The 11,334-nt window shown below is 30.6% G+C and overlaps 1 protein-coding gene across 2 annotated transcripts; it reads left to right on the forward strand.

Annotated features, from left to right (window-relative positions):
* The first annotated feature begins 920 nt into the window (after window positions 1–920).
* On the forward strand, window positions 921–9,714 carry LOC124359512 (zinc finger protein zfp-1-like). 2 transcript variants are annotated; one of them, XM_046812307.1, is made up of 6 exons: window positions 921–1,105; window positions 2,155–2,304; window positions 3,887–4,058; window positions 5,520–5,621; window positions 6,944–7,025; window positions 8,672–9,714. In XM_046812307.1, exons 1-6 carry the CDS (start codon window positions 1,081–1,083, stop codon window positions 8,732–8,734), a joined length of 594 nt encoding a protein of 197 aa, XP_046668263.1. In that variant the 5' UTR covers window positions 921–1,080; the 3' UTR covers window positions 8,735–9,714. The 2 variants fall into 2 exon arrangements, with proteins under 2 accessions (XP_046668263.1, XP_046668264.1); XM_046812308.1 differs by having other exon boundaries at window positions 922–1,105; window positions 2,161–2,304.
* Window positions 9,715–11,334: the final 1,620 nt, after the last annotated feature.

An 11,334-nucleotide genomic window follows, 5' to 3' on the forward strand; every position in this document is an offset into this window, starting at 1 on the left:
TTAAAAATAATATTGCTATTTACATTCAATAATTTCAAACTACATGCAATATTGTGTATGTTTAATATACCTGTATTGTAATTAAAAATGATTACATAAAAGGGATCGCTTCTGGTTGGTATATACTGTACCTTCCAGTTGAACCCACACTGGGCACAGCAAAAAACTGATTTGTCACTTAAATCTGAGCAACATTATGGTTTGTCCAGAAGAAGCACATCACTAGCCACAAATGTCGAGATTCTGTGGAGCAAAGGTAATTCGATATCCCCCACCCCCCCCCCCCCCCACCCCCCCCCCCCCCCACCCCCCCCCCCCCCCACCCCCCCCCCCCCCCACCCCCCCCCCCCCCCACCCCCCCCCCCCCAAATTTTAATTTTAAATTGTTATATGTTTTTAATTTATAGCAGCCATTTTGCCATTCTTTTACTACCTTGATTTTGCAGTCAAGGAAATCTGTAGTTGCAACTTTAGAACAAAATTACAATGTTTATTAGTGCGAGGCAATGTGATGTTGTTTTCTTTCATAACATAATGAAATTCTTTATTTCATGATGGAAAACCCCATATATAGCAAGCATACTTTTGAGTAAAAACCATGTTCTTTTATATAGTATAAAAGAAAAGTTTGCAATTCAGTCAAAATAGGCCTACCAGTAGAGGAAGAATGGATATTCAGTTCTACAACTAGTTCCTTATCAAAATTACAATGCTGAGGCCATTATCAAGTTCTTGTCAAAACTTGGCATGGAACTTGGTCGTTTTAGAATGCAGAGTTAGTAGTGTAGGTCTCACATTTAGGTGTAGCAGTGCTTAAAAAGTCATCACCAGAGCCGTGGGAAATGTGCAGGGTCATGTAGGCCTGTCACTCCTTCCGTTCCTATTTCTTTGTCCTTTTGTTTCCATCTATCTTGCTGACAATTTGCTTGTTGGTGACAGGTGCGAGGCAGCGGGGCAGGGACACCACAGTCGAGTGGTACGCCGCCTGCATCGGCTGGCTGGGGTCCCAACAATACCTCTACCCCTCAGACGTTGGATCAGCTGCTGGAACGGCAGTGGGAGCAGGGCAGTCAGTTCCTCATGGAGCAAGCACAGCACTTTGACAGTATGTTTCATATGTTCAAATTGATTTTTTGTGTATTTTCATTTCACATATTCCTTATTACTGTATAACACAAGGATAATTTTTACTAGAAAACAACATGAAACTGATTTTATGTCCATAAATAATACTACTTGCAGTCATTATTCCGTGTCTAGTTACGCAATATCACATAGTAACAGTTGATCTCTTTATTTATGTTGTTCTTCCTTCTGAAAAGGACTTAGTCACAGGAGGTTAAGTGGTAGAGAGGACTTTTAAGTCCTAACTTCGCCTCTGTAAATAAAGGCAGTTTTCATTTTCATTTTCACATCAAGTTGTTATAATTAGTGTTCAACTCCTGGCTAACTTATAAAACTTATCAAACTTGGTAATAAATTGATACTATATTTCCACATCTACCTCTCCTGATTAATTTAGTTAAAAATGCAAGTAAGAAATGGATTTGCTATGTAAAAAAAAAAAACAAAAGTTTTCATAAATGTTTGAAGGATAAGTGATTTTTTTTTAACGATTTGAAACAACATTATGATTTGTATTACCGACTTCATATTGATAGACAAATTTAATTCATTACATAAAAACATTACTTAAATTATATTATTTAAGTTTTTATTCAGCATATGTTTTTAAAAATATATAATTTTATTTAATTTGTTTTGGCCAAATAAAAAACATTATTATAGAAAATATGTAGATTAATTCAAGTGTTTTTATTTGATATGTTTTAGCAGTGCCAAAGCAATAACTCAGATCCATTTAAATTTTTAGAAAGATTGATAACTGAGATTCGATTGGCAAGATTTGAAATAGTTTACGCTTGACTTTGGACTGTATCTAATAGCACACGGTAGCGAATACATTTAGGCTACTTAGCATACACTTCACTGAAACTGGTCACCAACAAGTGCTGCTTGCATTAGAATCATTCAGGAATCTGATAGCATTATAGAACTTTGATGGAAACAATAATTAATTTTAGTGATAATCATTTATGTGTGTCCTAAAAGGTAGCAATAAAATGTTGTTATGTACGATGTTTCTGTTTACTGGTGAAGTTGCATCCCTGCTGACCTGTCTGCATCAGTTGAGAGCTGAAAACCTGCGTCTAGAGGAGCATGTCAACTCTCTGCTACAGCGTCGAGACCACCTACTGGCCGTCAACGCTCGCCTTGCTATCCCCCTAGTGCCCCCCACTCCTGGTACAATTTATAATCAACTAGTTGTAGTAGTAGTTGTCAGTAATAATAAACATATATTGCCATCTTTATTTTACATTAATTCCTTCACACACTGAGTTTAAACAAACAAATTTCTAACCATAGCTGTGCATAACAAAATACACATATACATAACAGGTGTGTTCAAAAAGTAATGGGAATCTTTTAGTTTTGCGCGTTTGTAGAGACCAATTGTCACAAGTTTTTGTAATTTTGTTAGTACTCATTTACAAGCATAGATAACATTAAAAGTGCATTGCTTAAAGAACCAAAGGCTATCCCAAGGATTGAGTTTCAGGAGTGTTTTAAGGACTGTAAGAAGCTTTGGCACAAGTTCGTAGTATCTAATGGGGACCATTTTGAAGGTGACAGTATTATGTAGACGTATAAATAAATATTTAAAAAATTAAAATTCCCTTTACTTCATATACTAAAACAGTCCTCATCCTCACAAATTAGGGGTTGATTACCATTCTCTTTCCAATCTTAATATCATCAGGGCATGTTTTTCACTTTTACTGACATTCTTGTGTTATCATCTAAACAGCTCCTTTGCTATACAACACCTGACTGTTGTAAGATGAAACGTATTGGTCTCTAGTAGTGTTTATATGAACTACAAATCCACATTAGTGCTGTTTAATTGCTACTGCACTCTGATGGTCAACTAAGGAACTATCAGGAAAGCACATGGTGAAGTTTTATCCGTGTGATAGAAACTGAACATTATTTTTTTCAATTACGTTCTTGAAAATTACAATAAATTCAAATTTTGTAAGTTGTTCTGCAAATAAAAAAAACATATATACTTCAGATGCTTATAAATTACATTATATTATAACCTGTTTCACTAGCTAAAAAGCAATAGCTCGATCAACCAAATAGCAATGAAACTGATTTTTCAGTTAGAGTTTTGCTAAACTTTTGCATTTCTTGCATATTTAATTGGATTTGTACAAGAAGATTATGTGCAGGAATATTGAGTTGTTAATATGTTAACCACCAATAGTTTACTGTTAAATGGATGAGAACAATCCCAATAAATTCTCATGTAGGTAGTGTTATCCAATCATTTCCTGTTAGCAGGCTTCCCCATCATTTATCAGTGAACAAATCAGTGTCTCTGTAGCAACACCATCCAGGTTGAGCAACTACTGACTCACATTATACTTATACTCGGCAATACCTCTGCCCTTAGTATTCAATATGTACTCTGGTAGCTTGTTATAAAACACATGAGCTATGTAAAAATAGTTTAAATTTGTCTATGAAACAATTTTGGTCCTGATATCCAAACTGTATTGTATGTCTAGTAGTGTAAGTTGTAGTGGAACTCTGTAAAGACATATTCTTTGTTGTTTTGTACATGCAGTAAAAGATATTTTATAAATAGTTGCACTACGCTTAAAACAGGAAACTCATGAAGGAGCTTTTAAAACACTACAAGGATATCTGTGGTGAATTTTGAGGAGAAACTGCATATACCCTTCTGAGATTAAAATTAACTTAAATCTTTTAATCTCAACTCATTGGCTTAAAATTATTAGTAATAAATGTGTTACAGTAAATAATATCCATCCTGGAGCTACAGCTCCAACTGTGCCAATGGACAGCAGTCGAAATGTGGCAGTGACACAGCCTCCTAGAGTGAACAACACCTACCCGTCAGGAGTGGAGAACGGACCAACTTCACCCAGTCAACCATCGCAATATCTTCCTTCACAGAACCCAATCAGGTACTAAACCAAAGCCTTCAGACAAAATCAAATGTATTAGACTAATCACTTTATAAAAAATATTACAAATTCATTACTTTTTTATTGATCATCTTCATGTTCATAACATTTTTATTGAAACTATCTATGTCTTATGGTGATGTTCATATCCAATGTTTTTGTTCAGAATTTTCTTTGTGACTAATCTTCAAACAGAACAATTGAACCATTGCAATCCAATAGTAAACCAAGTAAATCAGAAAATTTAAGACAGTAAAAACAATTAATTAAAATCCTAATTTCCCAATTTAAAAGAAACATTCTATATTGAATGTTAGAGGAACATATAAATATAACGTTTTTTGTATGCTGAGTAAATTGAGCAGTCACATCTTGGAATATTGGTGAAGATTAGGCATGGAATAGATGCAGTCTTGTTATCTGTATATCACTCACTGCACTATGATAATGTAGTTATTTTTGACCAAGGCTCTGTTATTCCAGTCAAATCAATATAAATGTTTTATTTGTGTATTGCAGTATCCATCCGCATTTTGTATATTTATCCTATGTTATTTCACTATCGAACATGAAACTTCAGTCACAGTAAGTAATTACAACAAAACAAACAGCGCAACACACAATTTAACTTTTTGAACTGCAACTAATTATAAAAATGATACATGTGATGTTGTCATAGTTTTCTGAAAATCCTCTAGGTAGCAGCATAAAGTGGTCGCCTCCTTCATCATATTCCATACAGTACGCACATTTCCACCTATAGTGCTTCATGTGCTTAACATGTAACTTCTTCCCATTTTAAATACTTATACAAGAGTGTCCTTGAAGATCGGGAATTATGCTTGAGTTTTCAGATGTCGGAAAAATCCTTGAAAATGCTTTAATATTTTAGAACGATCTTGACTAAATTTATTTTAATTGTAGAGACATCTATTCTATCTAAAATCTAGATTGTTTTGCTGGGTCTGACCACAGGATGTGCACTTCTGGAAACATCAATGATGTGATGATTATGTGCTGCCTTGTGTATTTTAAATGCCTCAATTGTTTTCAACCGATAGTTGACTTCCTCAGTTATTGCTAGTACAAAATCCAGGAAGTTTCTGACAGGTAATGTTATTTATGTATGTCGACTTTATTGGGGTTCAAATTAAACCAAATCATAATCCGTTTATTTCCACATATATACGAATAACAAAAATTAAATGAAGTAGAAAGCAAAATCTTGAGATGAAGAAAACAGTGACATGGTGGAATTTATTTATAGTTTTGGCCAAAATCATCATTCAAACTTGTGGTACATAATCTTTGGGCATCCCATCCTCTATAGGCCATAAGTTACCAAAAAGTTGGAAACACAAAATGTCAACCATTTACTTTGTGAAAATTACTAGCAAATGATTGATAATTGAGTTAACTTTTAATGTTTAATGTATAATTTTATATGTTGGTTTTTTCTAGCCGACACCACAGTCCGGGAACTACTGCTCAGCCTTATGTCTGCTCAGCTCCGGGAGTGGTGGTACGTTCTTCCAACGTTACTTCTGTTCCTGAACCTAGAAGGTACAAACTAATGTTACTATGTAATATTTAATAAAATAATTCTAATTGAATAAAATCAAATTGTATGTGAATTAAATGTAACAGTCTTGCTAAGAAAAAAGGTGTATTTATTTATACTGAATTTGTTTTAATTAATAAATAAACTATGAAAATGCATAAAATGTAGGTTTGTATTTATCTTAAAAATGCCAAATTGGTCATTACTATTTAATGAATTCATTTAACAAATGTTATGATATCAGTTCAATTTTTGGTTTTCTATTTCAGGACATATATTTAACTGCCCAATATCGTAGTGATAACAAAATCTCTCATCATTAATTAGTTTCATGGGTAATTTAATCAAAGGATATACAAAAAAACACCTTTACTTATTTATTAGAAATTGCAATTATTATTTTTTTTTTTCATTTGTATAATGTGATTTAAGGTATAGAATTAAAACGTACATAGTTAAAAATTCTTGTTCCATAAATATTGAAAAAGTGAGAAAATAATAATGAAGGTTACTGATTAGTTTACAAAAACAGTATGAGGAGATAATTTGTAACTGTTTAACTATTTGAAAGTTTGTATATTGTTTCACCATACATGAAGTGCCAGATATGTTAATAATTGATGCCTATGCATAACAATACTTTTATAGACTTATTTATGATTTATTCTCTTCTTCTTTTTAATTTGTTCTTAACAATCTGTGCTTTAAACATATTTGTATATACATATTTTAATGTATCTATTTGCATTTAATTTTTGTAATATTTATATTTGTAAGATATCCGCCTCTAGTATAGAAGTGCCAATTTCTGACACTTGTTTACAATTTCAGTTTAGAAGTTCACAAATTAAAAGATAAAGAAAAATTTGCAAATATCTCTTTGTTTACTGCCAACCAACATGATATATATGCATAGACATAGCAGATGCTCAGTGTGTACGAACACAAGAAATAATAACTGCAAGCGAAGTATAATTAAATAACTATGACTTTCTCTGATCCTGTCCACTTATAATATTAAGTATATACACCAAGCAGTTGTTTATCCTAGGTAGAAAAGTTACCATTAATTCATAACACGTTAAAATATTGTGTGCAATTTATTTAAATAGTCTCATTGATAGGTTCTGCTGGGAAGTCTTTATGTATCTTCCTGGAGATAGATTTGATCTCTCGTCAAGATCAAAATGAGATGGTTTGTTAACAAACAAGAGTTATATATATATATATATATATATATATATATATATATATATATATATATAGTCATAGGTTACTAGACTGTTAATTTTCCAAGTTTAATTTAAATAACAATGTGTTGTAGATCCAGTAGTCAAGCAAGTAGCAGCCACCCCCAGGCGCCCTACTCTTCCATGTACTCAGTACCACCTCCTCAACAATCCCAGGTAAAAGTTTGACTCATGTTGCTGAATATATCAGGTATTCCAAATGTTATGCACACTGAAGGGATCTTGCACACTAGAAGAAATACAGCCGAATAAATGGACAAAGTTGTGTATAGTAACAAGATCAACAAATCTATGATGTTAAGTTAATTAATTACTGGTTGCACCAAAATTGATCTTTTAGCCAACACTTTCAAACTGTCACAGCTTTCTTATTAGTACATTGAAACTTTTTTCCAAGACTAGCAGTAGGAGGTCTAGGGTTTGAGTCAATTTTTATAAATACAAAGATCCATTTCTTTCCTAATCAAAAGAAAGTAGATTGACTTGAAAAATACCAGATATCTTATATTATCCTCGTAGGTTTCATCAAATAAATCATAAAACCCGTTTTTTTTTAATGATTGTTTGAAGAGAATTTTTATTCTATTAGTTTGATGGTTGATAAACGTGACTGGTCACCTGATATTGCTCTGTTCATAGTTTTCGGAACAGCTGATTGGTGAAATAGAAAATATCTGACGTCAGTTTACAAATTATTGTTACTGATTAGCACAATAGCATGTTAGATTTAAATTGTACCACCAAGAAAGATTGCAGTCTAAAAAAACTCATACAACCTCATAGACAAAATATAAAATTATAATGTCATAATATAAGAAATAATATCCAATAAACTAATGAAACATTCCAACTTATTACCAGAAGCTATGAACAAACTTTTAATTATGTTGATAAAGGTGTTAAAATGAAATAATTTCATTTTTCTAGATAAACATTATTCACAACCAGATGGTATAGCAATGGGTTCACCTCCTTTCATGAATCTTATCATACGTTTATCTCAATTCATATGAAATATCATCCTTTCTAACAAACAAATACAAAAACAATTTTTTTTTTGGCAACACCTGATAGTTCAATTTGTTACAAAATAATTTGATTAGTATTTCACCCCAATTAAAATTCATATCTGAAATTTAAGAAAACACTGTAGCTGCCCTAAACAAATATATGGGGCTGACTGTAAACCAAGCACTGTATGGAAACAGGTTTGGGTTACTCACAATCTGTAAAGAAATATTCTGCTGACCAAAGTACTGCTGCCTCATGTGGTAAGCCTGTTTGTTTTTCAATAAATGTTTTTGCAAACTTCTTCCAGTGACCATTTGCAAAATAGTATGCCACAGCTGAGCTATGGTCTGAAAAACGCTTATTACAGTAAGTTATTAATTGCAGGAAATTAATAAAAATGAAGAGACCATAAAGAGGAAGAATGGTTTCACTGATTTATTCCAATCATTTTTGACAAGGAAATTATTTCATGCTAGAGTTTTGTTCCTGTTTTTTCCAGGACTTTTTACTTTAATTAACAAAATAAGAAATACTTACGGATGCGTGTTCATGTACATTTCTTTTAACAAGTTTGCCATTTTACCCATTTTTATAAATAAAGTATGAAAAAATATAGTATTCCTTATTACCCCAAAAAACATTAACTTTTATATTTAGTTACAGCAAGGATTTTAATTGTTCTGGGTCAAATTTAGTGCGTGATTTGGTGTGTTCTACATATATCACAGATCACAGGAGTATTAGATGATAATGGCTTAAAACCAAATTGTCTAAACATATATTTGTTACAGATTGTCATGCGACGGGATGTGCCTGATCTACACCACCAAAATCCGTCGTCTAAGCCCAGCTGAGCCCTTACTTTGCTACATTTCTTAGTTGATTAGACATCGGTTAGCTAGACACTTAGTTCTTTTTACATCTGTTTTAAGTGATGTACATTGTGATAAAGTTCAAATCTTTTCCATCTATAGTTTTTAATAAGTTTCATATTTTACATTGTTGTTTAATAATTTTCTTTTGATGGAGAATAGTTTTAAATCAGTTATTTTACCATTGTTTCTTACCTATCTAAATATTAAATGTATTGCAATAAAATTATGTTGAACTTTGTTTTTAGTTAGTTTACAACACTTTGAAATATTATATGTTGACTGAATTTGTTGTCATAATTTTTAAGCTATACAAATTTTGATGTCAATCATTGATACTTATTTTTCTATTATATAACCTAATGTCTTGTGCACAACTATATTTGTAAATTTTAGATTTTGTTCATAATAATTTATGGAAACTATTTATCTCTTTTTTTTAAGATTACCTTGTATTTTAGATTATTGACCTTTCAAAGTCAATAATTTATGTTCATGTTGCTCATGTTTTGTAAAAAAATGTACAAAAAGTTACTCTAGTGCCAGAAACATAAAAGAACCTAACATCTACTAAATTTAGTTACGTAATTTAAAATTCAATTTAAATTATTAATTGTCCTTGAAATAATATTCCACACATCAAGTCCATAAAAATAAATATATTTTGTATAAATGATTCTGGATTAAGTATAAGAATTTTATATTGGCCAAAACTAATACGTACTCCACTACAGTTACATAATACTATGTATAATTTTCATAATCTTACAATTTATCTAAAAAGATTACTGGATGTAGTCCACCAACTAAAGCAATCTAATCATCGCGTGAATAGAATTTAAACACAACTAAAACACATACGATGAATAGTTATAAGTTATTGTAAACATAATTGTGAATGGTTTAAACTAAATGTAATTTTATTAGTTTCAATAATAAATTGGAATTGTAATGTTTTATTATTCATTTTTACTGTTTTTGTGAAACATTATATTAGAATATTGTTAATCAATAAACTTTATTGAATTGTAATTAAAAGAGGTTCTTCTTACGAGAAATCAAAATAAATGTAGATTTATGTCTTACCAAATTTTGCGCCACTTTTTTAAAAAATTTTCCTTATGATTCAAATTTAACCCTTTTAGTAGCAACGATTGCTGTGAACGACTGACTGTATTAATATGAAAAGCTCCAGGATGCTGACATCGACACTATGAAATTTGATAATATTTAATATTGAACAAATGAATACACAATCGCTTTGTATTGTTTTTCTTCTTTTTTGGCCTGAGAATCGTTGTGTGAAAGTAACAAAGTTTTCTTCTGACATCATCTTACTTAGTGGTTGAGTGTTTATCTTAATTTGTATCGTTACCAATACAGTTCCGATAGAAGTTTGGTTTTATGTTAAGAAGTTCTAAAAAAGTATATTATTACTACTTTTATACTTGTTGCATAACAACATTGTAAATAAGTTTTGTTTTAAAACAAAAACTTTTAGGTTTTAGTCTAGATCTTTCCCGAATGATAAAAGTTTATTCGAAAATTGTATACATTCTTTTTAGTTCGTCCAACATTATTCTAGTAAATTTTTATTTGATTTAATAAAAAAATTCCGATAACAACATTGATATATTTTGCATTATTATATAAAAGTGTCTGTTCTAGTTTTTGTTAGTTGTGGTGGCACTCATTAACATTTTATTTAGGGCGTATATTAAAATGTCATATTTGATTTCATATCTCATAAACCTTTACTGTACAAGAATTTCATTATTTTTCACCGTCTCCTAACTAGTGTAAGTACAACAAAATTTAAATAATGTTTATAAGAAAACTTGTTCTAAAATAAAATTTTTATTAAAAACGAAGATAAGATCATTTATATAAAAGTTGAATTTGTTTGTTTAAAAACGAAATTCATTTATATATATATATATATATATATATATTCTATTCTATAAACGATTTTCGATAAAATTACGTGCAAATGTTTAGATTAAGTGAATAGTTAATTTACAGTAACCTTTTTCCAAACTATTTCATTTTTAAACTTTTTGTAACGAGAGTAAAAAAAATTATTGTGTGCCAAAACAATATTATTCATATCTTTTAAACACTTAGCACCAAAACTGTATAGTACTGAGGTACTTTAAAACGTATTTAAAAATCATGTCTTGACATATTTAAAATATCGTTTTTTGTAATGTAGTTTTCATAATTAAATTTTGTGCATAAAACCATAAGTATTCTTCTGAAATAAAATTACTAGTCACTACAATATTTATAAACTTTGCATTTTTCATTATTAATCATATGTAAAGCTTATGAATAAAATAAAAAATGAAAATATTTTAAAACCGTGGGAATTGATAGTGTTCTTTTCCATTATATAATGAGTAAGAATTCAAAGAAATATGATATTTGGATGGTAAATAAATTAATCTTATACATTTTCATGTATAAAAAATATGCTTATTTAGAAAGGTAGACCAACATTAACTTATACATGAACACATTGGAAAGTTTAAAAGCTGTTACATTGTACTGGAAAATTGTCAGTGTCTATTCTTTTAGTTTAT

Source organism: Homalodisca vitripennis, chromosome 4 (assembly GCF_021130785.1).
Source record: "Homalodisca vitripennis isolate AUS2020 chromosome 4, UT_GWSS_2.1, whole genome shotgun sequence".
In the NCBI taxonomy this organism is placed as follows: Eukaryota; Metazoa; Arthropoda; class Insecta; order Hemiptera; family Cicadellidae; genus Homalodisca; species Homalodisca vitripennis.

What these genes read in the sequence shown, in the direction of transcription:
- LOC124359512 (XM_046812307.1), top strand. Translation starts at nt 1,081, where the DNA reads ATGGAGCAAGCACAGCACTTTGACA. An exon ending in GCAAGCACAGCACTTTGACA is followed by an intron (nt 1,106 to 2,154) that starts GTATGTTTCATA and finishes TTCTGTTTACTG; the next exon opens with GTGAAGTTGCATCCCTGCTG. An exon ending in CCTTCACAGAACCCAATCAG is followed by an intron (nt 4,059 to 5,519) that starts GTACTAAACCAA and finishes GGTTTTTTCTAG; the next exon opens with CCGACACCACAGTCCGGGAA.